At 41.2% G+C, this 13,759-nt stretch overlaps 1 protein-coding gene across 1 annotated transcript in view; it reads left to right on the forward strand.

The window, feature by feature from the left end:
* LOC108788932 (signal transducer and activator of transcription 5B) overlaps nt 1–13,759 on the forward strand; it is an 84,125-nt gene that overhangs the window by 52,732 nt on the left and 17,634 nt on the right. The window contains exons 6-11 of the mRNA XM_018558835.1: nt 1,870–2,000; nt 3,512–3,663; nt 5,529–5,684; nt 7,072–7,251; nt 10,026–10,113; nt 13,282–13,404. Of these exons, the coding sequence (XP_018414337.1) occupies nt 1,870–2,000; nt 3,512–3,663; nt 5,529–5,684; nt 7,072–7,251; nt 10,026–10,113; nt 13,282–13,404 (830 nt within the window). The remainder of the gene's footprint in view (nt 1–1,869; nt 2,001–3,511; nt 3,664–5,528; nt 5,685–7,071; nt 7,252–10,025; nt 10,114–13,281; nt 13,405–13,759) is intronic.

Here is a 13,759-nt window from a genome sequence, read left to right on the forward strand (position 1 = left end):
AACTTTTGTCATGCATGACAATTCATCAATTTATGCTTATTTAAAAAACAAACAAAAAAACTTGGCTTCAGCTGTGCTATCAGAATTACAAAGGTGTCTGTGATGAACTTAAGAGAGAGGGTTTATTATTATGGTATTGACAAAAATGCTGCTAAAAATGGGGCTTTGTAGTCATTTGTGAATAATTGTAATTCAGTAATTTCACGCATTACTAAGAATTTATAACATTAATCATCTTGGTTAATAGCAGCTTGATCAAGAAAAATCAAATTTCTTAGTCTTCGTGATTTCACACCGTTGATTGCTAGTGAAATATATATGCTACAGTCAGTAGCTAGTTGAGTTTCCTGGGTGTCTATCACAGAATAGGGTTATTTATCTTGCAGGCATTGTAGTGGGTTTTCTAAGTATGCCCTGTAGAGCCTCCCAAGCAGGTTTTTTTCCCCATACCACACTGTTTAACAGAGAAGATGTTGGCTTATGTGCAGTCACTCGGGGCTTGTTCACACCGTGTCCCGACCAGATCCGGACCAGAACATTTTTATCCGCATCTGAAATGCATCCCAATGTATTTCTGGGTTCTGTTCAAACCAGTGCAGTCCATTACAGTGCGAGGGGGGGGGGGGGGGGGGGGGGAATGCTGCATGCACTATTTTTTCTGGTCTGGAATGCACCAAAACACATGTAAACACATCAAAAATGCATGCAAATACACTGTACTGCACCTGAAAGCCCATTGTAAGCTAAAACAAAACCACCGGAACACATAAACAATCAAAATTGCATAAAAAATGCACTGCACTGTGTTTGCAGATCTGCTCCAGACATGGTGTGAACAAGCCCTCATAGAGTGGCAATCTGTGGTAGTGCTGTTCTCTTGCCCCAGGAGACTACAAGACCATTGACTGCAACCACTTGGCTGCAGCCACACTTCGGCTGTCAATTTTCAGCCTGGCTCCCCTGACAAAAGACCATTTAAAAAAATTAGTTTTGTCAAATGGAGTAGTGCTAACAGAGCTACACTTCAGCAGGACTTGGCTGGAGTAGTGCTTGAACTTCAGCAGGACTTGGCTGAAATTTGGGCAGTGTATGGCCACACATGGGCAGATCTCTCACCTAGTCACCTGGAGAAAGAGGATCTCGCTGTCCTGAAAACATTGGTTGTTGTTGGTTTTCCATAAATGATTTAATGCAAAGGAACAGTTTTCTTATTTAGAACTTCTGGCATTATGTATTCACTGCATGGGTGGTGTCACCAAATTGCCTACACTGGTCAGGGGGTATGTGTGTAAATACTTGTTTGAATGTCCTTATCCTTGAGACTTGCAGTACTGTCTAAACCAGTATACTGACTGTGGAGTGGCTATTCCTGTTCTACAGAGAAAAGGGAATGACATGAATCCATGGTAAGAAATGTATTTCTGTTGATTGGCACGTTTAATGGTGTTTATCACTTAAGAGTCAATCCTCCCACAGGTAATGGCAAAATTGGAAGCATACTAGGCCATGAATGGTTCCTGCAGGCGAGCTAATAAAACATTTAATGGTGATATCACCTGACAGGTTAATATCTAATACACCTTCCCCATCTGCTCTGAGAATGTCAATGAAAAAAAATCAATGTCCCAGAACCTAAATTATTTTCTAATCTCACCAGTACCCATGTCAGAGTCACCTCTGTTTAGTACCCACAACAGCTTGACAACCAGTGATTTGTTTTCCTACTTTTACATTTGTTTTTTATTTAGTTTTTTTTTTTGCACCATTTGATTGTTCATTTCTATAAAGTCTGTTGTAGCTTGTGGTTCAATATGATGTTCAATGACTATAAGTGACAGTATGTGGCTTGCTTCTGTTTCCTTCCCTCAGCTCAGTTTGCCCAGTTGCCCCAGCTGACCCCCCAGGAGCGTATGCCTCGTGAAGCTACATTACAGCAGCGGCAAGCTTCCTTAGAAAATTGGCTTCAGAGAGAGGCCCAGACTCTTCAACAATACAGACTGGTATGTTCTAAAAACACCTTAATGGCATTTACACCATCTTGTTTGTCTACTCTACCCTAAAGTGTTGGTTGCTTTGTCAGTGGACTTACTAGAGGCAGTCATGTAGACATGGGAAATGATTTTTTAGGTTGTTGGTTTTCCAGTCTTCTATGTCTTCTGCTAGTAGTAAATGTTCTTGCTATGGTTGGTATACAGTAAGACTCAATATCTGAACAGAGAACTGAAAGTCCAAAGAATAGGTAATTGTTCCTTGTTCTAGAGGTAGCATGGATACTTATACCTCTTCGAATGTATTCACATCTGCGTGCTTTACTGCTCATTTGCAGGAACAGTTTTTATAATATACAGTCTTGTTTGGAAAATAAGGGGATCCTTACCACAGCTTGATGGACAGGATGGAAATTGGGAAGCAATTAAAATACTGCAAACCCCACTGATCGTAGTGAACTGTAGATCTAAACCTCATAGCTGTATAGGTTCATTGTGAATCTTAGGTGCTGCTGCCTCTGACTGCTAGTCTCAGAAGGTATAAAGTGAGATTTGTTGTAGTCACTATCGTGCTGCTCACTGTTCTTGCTGGAGGCTGTGACACGAGGAAACAAAACCATGCCTCTACCAAGATGGCCAACTCCACAGAGTGTAGAACAAGGCATCAGAAGTCAGTAATAGGGGAAATATCAGGTGCAGGGAGACCACAGGGTATGCTGGTCCTTTGCCCAGGGCCTGCCTTTCTGGCCACAGCTTCCAGAGTTAATTTGCTCTTTAAAATATACATACATTTCATTGATTGCAATGGGCTATTGCCCTTTCAGTCTAAACTTTGCTTTTTGCACTGCTTCAGTTTTGGCGATGAAGCATTTGTCAGCGTAAAAACAATCTACAATATTATTTTTTCTCTGCTAGGTTATATTTTAAAGGATTTCTCTACTTTGTAAAAAGATTTGTTTTGACCCCTCTTAAATTACTTGGTAAATAAAATATAAGGGTTTAGCTCCCAGCACAATTTAGATGTTTCATTTACCCTGGAAGATGCAACTGCTTTTTGTTTGTTCTCTTCAAAGTGGATGCCCACATTCAGCCATACATTTAATTTTTTATGGCTTTTCAAAGGCCTGTCTTGTGCTGCTTCTTTAGAAAAAAAAACTTTATTGTGTGTGCCTACTACAGGCAATCTGTTAATTCATAGAAGTGGCTTTTATAGCTACAGAACATCTCATGCTGAGGCAAAGGCCACAAAGTTTGCACAAGACTAGAAGAGGTTAAATCATGGAGTAACAGAGGTAGGTCTGGTGGTTGCAAATAGCTTTTTGTAACAGGCGCTGTATGTCTATGTACTTTGGTAATGTATATCCAATGCTCAAATGAAACAGTAATCTGAAGTATCATAGTGATGAGGCTACTGCAATTTCAGCCTTTTTATCTGCCATGTCGATGTGGCCCAAGGTTTAGAGTTTTCGATTCTACCATTTTCAGTGTATTTTCAGTTTTATCTTACAATGTTACTTATGCAGGATCTGTCAGAGAAGCATCAAAAGACCCTTCAACTTTTACGTAAGCAGCAAACGATTATCTTGGATGACGAGTTGATCCAGTGGAAGAGACGGCAACAACTGGCAGGCAATGGTGGACCGCCAGAAGGAAGTTTAGATCTGTTACAGACATGGTAAGTGATGATTCCAGGCCTCAAGAGCAGAAATGGTATCATCAGCCAGTAATTTTGATGTGGTTATATGCACTTCTGTCATCTCCCACTGCTCAATCTGTCTTGTTTGTAGTCGCATGTCCTTAGACTGATCCAAAGATTCTTTTTGCTTAAAGGGGATTTGAAGCCAATTCATCTTTGTTGTTTTGAAATTTGGAATATATTACTAATTTGACTGTGATAATACATTCAAAAATTTTTTATGGAAGCACTAAGAGTCTGTCATCTGTATTCTCATGACTCAAGCTTTGTTAATAATTCGGTCATTATCCGTGAAAATATGTCTAATAGTTTATGTTGTAACAAAAATGTCAGATTTTGGTTGCTTTGCATTAATGGCATAAGCCAGTATTTGCTAAAGTATTTTATACAGTTAGCTTATTTGAAACAATAGTGTCATCTAATAATGTAATATCATTAATAGAAACATTTTCTAGTTATAGTTCTTATATAAATATATGTAGGGCTTTCCATAATTGCTTATTAGATACGCACACCTTGATTCCTATAAAGAGCATTGAAAAACATATGTACCTTTATTTTTTCTGATTTACTAAAAGCTTAAATCTTAGTTTTCTGAATCGTGTCCCATCAGCAGTTCATGCTCTATTATTCGATCTGTTTACATCCACAATTGGTAGGACCTGGGCCGTGTCCTGTCCATACTATTGAAGAAACTATATTTATGTGGATCTGATATCTACTACACTCTACTACTAACACACTCTCTAAAATGCACAGCATTCAAAGAGGCAAAGCTAAAAAAAAATTACTTAGTTGCGCAACTGGGTCTCATGGGTCGGGGGATGGTGAAACCTAGTCCCATTTAGAACGTATCTGGAAGTTTGTGAAGCAAGGATCATGCAGCCCGATGTAAAGGATAGGAAACGTCTCAAGGTTACTAGTAAAAAGCATCATAACACACAACCGGGCACATAGCCCTAAGTGTAGTATCAAAACATAATTTTAATAAATTAAAAAGTAACGCACTTACATACTATTGGAAAAAAAAGTGCCTGTCACACTACAGGGAGAGTCCAGTGGAAACTACAAATCCCATGATGCATCTCTCTCCGGGAGTCGTGGCTGTGAGAATGTTGCACTGCCTCATGGGATTTATAGTTCCACCACAGCTGGTGGACCACCGGTTTGCTATACCTGGTCTATACCATCATTGGGATTAGAAGAGGATATGGTGAGCTAGTGGTATCCGTTAACCAAACGTTTTGTCTATCTCATTTCCACTTGTACAGGAAGTCTCCACAATTCTATTCCAGGTTGCAGGGGTCAGGCGTTGTTAGGCCTCTTGAGGCGGCTGGCCTACATCAGCCATATTGTCAGTGTGTGCTACAGCTGTTGGGGGGGGATTCTGTGTAGGTAGGGAAACTTTTTTTTAAATTATTTTGCAATGGGTATTTTTCCCCCATGGCAGTACCTGCTTCCCCCTGCTTTTTTTTTATTTTTTATAATAGCTGGCTAAATACCCATACACATGGCCAGAATTGAATAACAAAGCTTGCCCCAGTTGATTTCAATGGGATTTCCTGAGACAAAGATTCTAACCCTTCCTACAATATCCAAAACTAAAAAAAAACCACACACACACAAAAAAACCTTTTGCCTGTAATTACGCTTTAATTCTGCCGCCAGATTATATATAAATATATAAAGCAAGAGAGAGATAAATATAGCTATACAGTAGGTAAAAAAAAGTAGAAAGCATTCAGGTAAGTGCAATACAAAGACGTTTTAGTATGCTAGAGATCTACAATGTAACAAAGTTTTGCTATATTGAATGCTGTCACTTAATTACCTTCTCTTACCAGGTGTGAAAAACTTGCAGAAATCATCTGGCAAAATCGGCAACAGATCAGGCGGGCAGAGCACCTTTGCCAACAGCTTCCCATACCTGGCCCTGTGGAGGAGCTTCTTGCTGAACTCAACGCTACCATCACTGACATAATCTCAGCTTTAGTCACCAGGTAATGCTGTCTATAACAAACCGTTGGTTAATTACTAGCATTAGTATAACAATGTAAGTCTCAGCCAAAAGGCTTCACTTGTGTAAAACTGACAATTAAATAAGGATAAGCTTCTTTAATAAAGTAATGTTAAGAGTAGTAACGTTATAAAAATTTAGTGCTGTACAAAAGCCAATCAGATTTCATTTTTCTCCAAGTCAGATGAAAGATTAAAGCTGCACTTTGTATTAACCCAGTAGTACTTCGCTAATGGCTAAAGAATGTTAATTACACCGGAGTTATTATTTTTAGCAATAGAACAGGGGAAGTTGATCAGTTTGCTGATTGCTATGTGAATAAACACAATGATGTGAATGTTGCTGACGCATACAGTTATACAGTATGTCGTGAGGTCTGGTTGGGGTGACAGGTGGGTGTTCGGTGAGCAGAGGTGGATCCTTTGAAGAGGGCGTGGAAAAAAGAAAAAGCATGCAAGGTGGTCAGAGACCGTGCAAATATATGGAAGAGACAATAACACAAGGAGCTGCATCATGGCCACGACACACCAAACACCCCCCCCGGAGAGTGCGCTAACCTATCAGTCTCCTTTTTCTAACTTTATAATAAATTCTATAAATTGTTATTCTGAATGTTTCTTTTATTAAAAGTTTATTCAGTAAAGCATTGCAAAGACCAGTTGCTTAAAAGCCATAGAAGCATATCAGATTTCTGTTTGCTAATATCAAACTCAAAGAGTAAATCTTTTACGGTCAAATCTAGTTGCTATTGAACACTACCCCATGCCTCCCACATTTAGAGACCCAGCAGGGCTATATTTACATTGGGTATCCAACTGCATGAGAAGTTGTTGTTTTGTTGTGTTTTTTTAAGTTTAGGGTGTCACACATGGTCCAATAAATGCAAACAGTGCCACCGATCCTGTCATTTGGAATGTGGAGGTTAAGAAGCTTTTCCAAACATTGAAAAATGCAGAATTCCAGCCAAAGTGGGCTATTTTCTTACTAATCATCTTTCTTTGGTGTAAGATGATACCATATTTCGCTACCCGAAGAGCAAATTGGGCAGCTTGCATCCACTGAAGTTTGCTTGCCCTCTTACAGAGAGAATATCACTTTTAACATTTATGAAGTACATTTCTGGAGGTTGTTTATATTTGACAGTATAATAGTGGTTTGTTGAGAAATAACAATTACAGAGGCTGAGAACTAAACAAAATTTCAATTTTTCCCATTGCTGACAATCAAATATTTCTTCATTGGTTACTTTGACTAGCACATGCAGTACTCAATTCACATAAATTTTGGGTACATTTTGTATATGGTTGCGTTTCATTCTCTGTTCAGTCTCTGTAGTCTTCTCAGCCCTCACATTTCTCGTATTTCTGCAGCACTTTCATCATTGAGAAGCAGCCACCACAAGTGCTGAAAACACAGACTAAGTTTGCAGCGACAGTTCGGCTACTGGTGGGTGGTAAACTGAATGTCCATATGAATCCACCTCAGGTGAAAGCCACCATTATCAGTGAATTACAGGCCAAGGCTCTGCTGAAGAATGAAAACACACGCAAGTAACTATCAGCGATAAACTGTTTGTTTGTGTTCCATGTGTCCTTCTCCTTCTAGCTTTATTTCCAACTCAGAATTCACCCCTCTCCTCTAGAGCTGTGACTTAGCCTCAGGTAGGACCCTGCCTTTGGAGACTCACTTTGTGAGTTAGCCACGTGGGCTGTCTCCAGTCTAGGCTCCTTTTAAAGCTTCCAAGACCTTTCTGGTGCACTCGCTGTCCTAAGTCTTCCTTTATGGAGACTGGCAAAACCCAGGCAATTTGTTTGTGTTTTCCATGGATCTATCAGCCTTATACCCATTTGAGGAAGACTTTATAAAAAGAGGACTGCCCTGTCTGTGGTTATGGCAGCATCCCATCTTAACAAAGCATTGACCATTCTAGTAGAAGATGCCCCATCAATTAACCACTGGAGGTCCTTTCTAGAACTCTGTTCTCTCTGACACTACCTGCATTGCAACGTGTCTTGGCCATAACATTAGTCTCTCAGACCCTAGCTGGTTGGGCTAAGGCTATTAGAACAGACTTCATCGCCGTAGCAGTGAATCCCTTGACCACAGAGCATCTGGAGCTCAGGCCTGCAGCCTTGAACTACAATGTGGATGGGTAGTTAGAATTCTGAATGGGCTTCCTGTCAGTTAACATGAGGAGTGCTCTCTGACTGAAATGTTGAGCCGCGTGCAAAAAGCTCTTACTTTTCATGCCTACGGCTTTTCATGCATACGGATATTCTCAAAAAGGATGTCTCCAGGGTAAAGATCACCCATCTTCCCCAGCAGAAAAGCCTAGGGCTCTGCCTGGGAAAGAGGAGTCATTTTTGTTGCTCACAGGCCTTTACCTCCAAAGCCAAACCTAAGTCCAGCTCCCAGTCCTCCTGCTAAACCTGGAATTCTAACTCCCCCAAACCCTGAGATATATCTTCTTCAGCATGACAGGGCATTCCATTTTAAGTCGACATCCATTAGCTTTTGCGGACACTCGGACATCCAGCATTTCAGAAGCTTGGGTATAGGGGATAGTTTACAGGGATTGCAATCTAGAATTTCGCTCCTAGCTCCCCCCCTAGTCCTTACTTCCAACTTGCCTGTGTCACTGCATTGCAAATTTCCATGCAGCCCTGGCTGGTCTACTGAAGCAGGGTCTCATTAACACAGTCCCTGTGGCACTACAGCCCCAGGGGTTCTACTCCCATCAGCTCACATTTCCCAAACCAAAATGGGACTTCCACCCCATTTTGGATCTCAACAACCTAAATGTCCTCATTTGGGCCCAGAAATTCTGCATGGAATCCACCAGGTCTGTCATATTCTCCCTTCATTTTGGTCTCCGTGGACATCAAGGATGTGTACCTGCATGTTTCCTATTTTCAAGCGCATAAGCGATTCCTTCCAGTTTTGCTGTATGTCCCCTACACTTTGAGTTTGTTGCCCTGCCATTCAGCCAGTCATCTTCACCAGGTTCATTGTTGCACTTCCAGGACATCCCTATTTATGAGATACCTAGTCGACCTCCGGCTGAAGGAACAATCAACACAGGATCCAGCAGACAGCATTGTCCAGGCAGTCGAGACCATGCAGAGATTGGCTGTGTCCTGAACTTTAAGAAGTCTGTGTTGGACCCAACTCATTAATAGGATTATCTGGGTGTAATTCTAGTTGAAACTGAAGTCCGTTTTTCTTCCCCAGACAGACTTCCCCAGTCTCTGCTCCCAGACTCGAATCTTCGCATGTGCATGACTTTTCTGGGGCTGATGGTAGCCTCTTTTGAGACAGTGCCTTTTGACTAGTTCCACTTCAGACCCCTACAATACAACATCTTGACATCATGGGATAGGCCTGTCCAGTTCTTGGACAGACTGTTTCATCAGGCACCAAAGATCAGGTTGTCCCTGGCTTGGTGGCTTAGGAATCCTGCTCTAGAGTCAGGGAAGTTCTTCCTTTTGATTTACTGGAAGACCCCCACGACAGATGGCAGCCTATGTGGTGGGTAGGAGCTCTGGACACCTTGTCAGTGCAGGGAACTTGGATGCCAGAGGAATCTCATCTCCCGAACAACATTCTGAAACTTCGGGAGATCTGGTTGTCCCTGCAATGCTGGATACCCTTTCTGGAGGGTCAGCCAATCAGAATTCAGTGGAGCAATGTCAAGACAGTGGCATACATTAACCATCAGGGAGAAATTAGAAGTCTCGCCACCACAAGAGTAGCAGATAGGTTCCTTTTCCTCACGTTACAACCTTGCCTGCTGTTAACATCCCAGTCATGGACAATTGGCAGGCAGATTTACTTAGCTGGCAGTACCGGGACCCGGGGAATGGTCCCTACAACTAGGGGGTGTTCCAGAATCAGTGTCATAGGTGGGGGACGCTGGATGTGGACCTCCTGTCCTCCAGGTTCACCGACAAACTGGACTGGTATGTTTCTAGGTACAGGTAATTCTCTTTTGGAAGCACTGGATGCTTTGATGGCTCCATGGGATCAGTACAGCTTATTATATATGCCTTTCTTCCACTGAAACTTCTTCCTCACCCTAGTAATCCTCATAGCTCCTGGACTAGCCCAGGCAGATGTGGTACTCTGTCCTGATCAGACTCCTGGCAGGACCAATTTACCACCATGCGTCTTGGCCCCTGGCTGATCCCCATGATGCCAAAGGATGGGAACTCTACTTAGCCACTGCAGAATTCTTTTTACATATTGGTCTATTACTATATTGTGCTGTCAAATATCACAATGTGTAGTGACTTATTTTGCTGATCTATATTTCTTTGTGTTACAGTGAAAGCAGTGGAGAGATCTTAAACAACTGTTGTGTGATGGAGTACCACCAGGCTACTGGAACACTCAGCGCTCACTTCAGAAATATGGTAGTTTCTAACAGTTGCTTGTTTAGGGAAATATTCACATGTGGCTCTCGTTTTGCTTCCATCAGCCTCTCAACTGTTTTTTATCACACTAATCTGTTTAAGCACCTGCTGCATTATACATTGAGGGCCTGTTCACACGACGTCCGTTTTCTGTGCTGACCTGATCCGTACGCTCCTGCACTAAAAATGTATCCCTATGTGTTTTCTGGGCTACAGTTCTCACGTGCACAGTCCGTTCAGGTTACGACAGAAAAATACTGCATGTCACATTTTGTACAGTCCGGAAACGCAAAACGCATCAAAAACGCACTGCACTGCATCTAACATACTGACAGCTCCACTCCAGCAACATAGCACCGCGTCTGCTGATCCGCACCTGATCCGCACCTGATCAGGACCTGAAACTCATGTGAACAGGTCCTAACAAGTATGGAGCTATGCAGAGGACATCTGATTTATTTAATTTCAATTCTGTATACCATTCTTATACCATTCTTATTATGTAATGTTTTAAAGTAGTATACAACTCTCAAACATGTTTTCAATAATGAATCCTGATCAAACAAATATACATTGCCCAGCAAAGCATTACTTTACATTTTTGCCCAAACACTTACAATCATCATGTTTCTGAACAGTTGCTTGCAAGTCTCTCAGCTCAGCTTCCCTGAACTTCCTGTCCAGTATAAGATCGCAAAGGACAGAGCAGACTCCAGCAACTGTTAATCTACTAGCTTGGAGGAGAGAGGAGTAGTTTGATTTGCTGTGTTTGTGCAGACACACACAGCTTACTAGCACACACAAGGGTGACTCCACAGCACTCTGCTTGAGAAAGGAGTCACTATAAAACAGGAAATCAGGACCAGTGCTCAGGGGACCAGATGAATCTGCAGGAAACTACAACTTTGAAATATCAAGGAGCAGCATTCATTGTAAGTGATTTCATAGGCATTTGAAATAGCTTAAAATCCTTTTGACTTTAATATCACTTTAAGTGTTCCCACACATTTTTGGTGTAGGCTAACAAATGATGGTGTCCTCTATGCTATGCAGAGGGCATCAGTTAATGTACATAAAGAGGCCATTACCCTTGTGCAAGTTATCATATAATTAGATTCCTGAAAATATGCATAATAGTGCGTACAACTGCACACAGACTGTTTTCACAATATTAAGGTGCTTTAGTTCAGCGATTCACAGTTTTTTAAATTATTTAAGTTCTAAGTTTCTCCAGGGCTCAGTGCTTCAGTGCTTGGCTTTAGTTTTGTTGCTTTAGTCCTTAGCGCTCAGTGCTTCAGTGCTTGGCTTTAGTTTTGTTGCTTTAGTCCTTAGCGCTCAGTGCTTCAGTGCTTGGCTTTAGTTTTGTTGCTTTAGTCCTTAGCGCTCAGTGCTTCAGTGCTTGGCTTTAGTTTTGTTGCTTTAGTCCTTAGCGCTTTAGGCATTGAGATAGCTTAAAGTGTATTTTTACCTTTGCAGTCAAATTTGAGAATCCTCCCACTATATATTTGTTATGTCTTCCCATTCAAATAGCATACCTAAAAATATTTTGTACAGAATACTCTTTCTAGTTGTTTCTTTGGAGCAGGTTTATACATAGGACTCTAAAAGAAGCCTGCAATGTGAAATTAGGGGACAGATTTAGGGCAAAAAACATGTAAGTGCATTAATATCCAGTGTACCACCCAAGTCTTGCAATCTTTAACCCTTTCTTAGGGCAGACAGTGTGCACATCTAGTTTACACCTGATAATGAAGATCTGCCAGCACAGTAAGGCAAGATTAATTAAACATCCCCAGCCTCCTCCTTTACATTACAAAGAAGGCATTTTTCAGCAAGTAAAAAGTAAGCAGCACGTTTTAATTATTTTTTTTTAAGTTATGCTATGTGAGTGGGAGCAAGTAACAAATATAAAGTAGGTGTTATCCCAATTTGTTCTGCAAAAGTAGAAATACACTGAGCTTCTCAGAGATTTGGTGCTTCAGTCCTAAGGTTTTCAGGCATAATTTGTTTTTCAGTCCTGAGCTTCTCAGACATTCACCGTTTTGGTCCTCAGCTTTTCAGACATTCGGCGCTTCAGTCCTGAGGTTCCCAAGCATTCAGTGCTTCAGTCCGGAATGTCTCATGGATTTAGTGCTTCAGTATTTAGTTGCTAATTGATTCAGTCCTGAACTACCCAAGAGATTTGATTCTTCAGTGCTAAGCCACTCAATGTTTCAGTTCTTGGGTCCTGACATTCACAGGGCTTCAGGCATACTTTGAGTTATTACCCAGAATATCTGTGCAGGATTTATTGCTTTTCTCTGACTTTCCTGATCTACATACTTTTTTCATTGCTCAAACGTATTAAAGCTAGTTAGTCAGAAAAACAACCAGGCAGCTTTCATTTTCAAAACCAGATCAGCAGTGGTAGCCCCATTATTTCTGAAATATTTACTTTTAGGCAATATTTTTTAGTTTAAGCCCAGATGGAGTCTCATACCTCTTTTTTCGTTATATTGTGCTACGTTGCTGTGTGTTAGGATTTTCTACTTTCAGTTGGAAATGCCTAAAAAACTATTTTCCCTTGGTGCAAATGTGCTTTCACCTCGTGCTCTCATAATGACCACACCCCTCAGCACAAATGTCTTCAAACAAAACAGATTTTTATTGCTTAGGAAGTGATTCATAGACATAAAATTGTCATGGCCAGATGGGCGATTGTCATCTCATTTCTAAGGGTACCCTTAGCCAATAATACAGCTAAGATCAGCCACTTGCCAGTTCAGGCTAAAGAGACACGTTGCAGTCATTTCCATTGGCAAGACCTCAACTTTAGCTCCGAAAATAATGATTCCAACATCAAAACTTAAATCTGCTTCTTCTCAAAATATCCTAAATAGTTGTATAATTAAGGCTTACTGGTCACTTAATGTGAAACTTACAGAACGTATGCATTAGGTGGCACGTCATTGTCTAAATAATCATAATCCTATTTCACATATGGCAAATAAAACTTGCTGTTATCAAATATTAATAAAACATATATAATATATATATATATATATATATATGTGCCAAATTATTGCCTATAGTATCGTCATGCTTATTATTATGCAGCAAACGAGATCAAATAGCGATAATGTAATAAGATGAATATTTGGGTGATTTTTCTTTTTTTCTTTTCTCCAGTCCCTAAAGCGGATTAAGCGGTCAGACAGGCGGGGAGCAGAATCGGTAACAGAGGAGAAATTCACTATCCTGTTTGAATCTCAATTTAGTGTGGGAGGAAATGAACTAGTGTTCCAGGTCAAGGTGAGTACTCCATGGTGCCTATGAAATTGCCTGCAAATTCTCAGGTTCTGCATATGACAACCAGTTGTCATCTGTGAGGGCCTGTGCTTTACTAAGTCTGTGGTAACATTAGTTGTTTCTTATTCCAAGTGACAACAAGATCTAGGGGGGTATTTTCTGGACTTTAATGTCATGTAGCCTATATATTTTCATAGTTTGTACAGTAGATGTGCATGTTTACAGGGCCGGCCTAAGGGGTGTGCGAGCAGTGCGGCCGCACAGGGCGCCATGGCAACAAGGGCGCCGTGCGGCCGACACAGCTCGTCCTGGGGGCAGCTTCTCTTCCCCTCCCCGCTGGGCCGTGGCCCGACGATAT

The sequence above is a fragment of the Nanorana parkeri genome, unplaced genomic scaffold (assembly GCF_000935625.1).
Source record: "Nanorana parkeri isolate BGI_ZX_2015 unplaced genomic scaffold, ASM93562v1 scaffold362, whole genome shotgun sequence".
NCBI classification, from domain to species: domain Eukaryota; kingdom Metazoa; phylum Chordata; class Amphibia; order Anura; family Dicroglossidae; genus Nanorana; species Nanorana parkeri.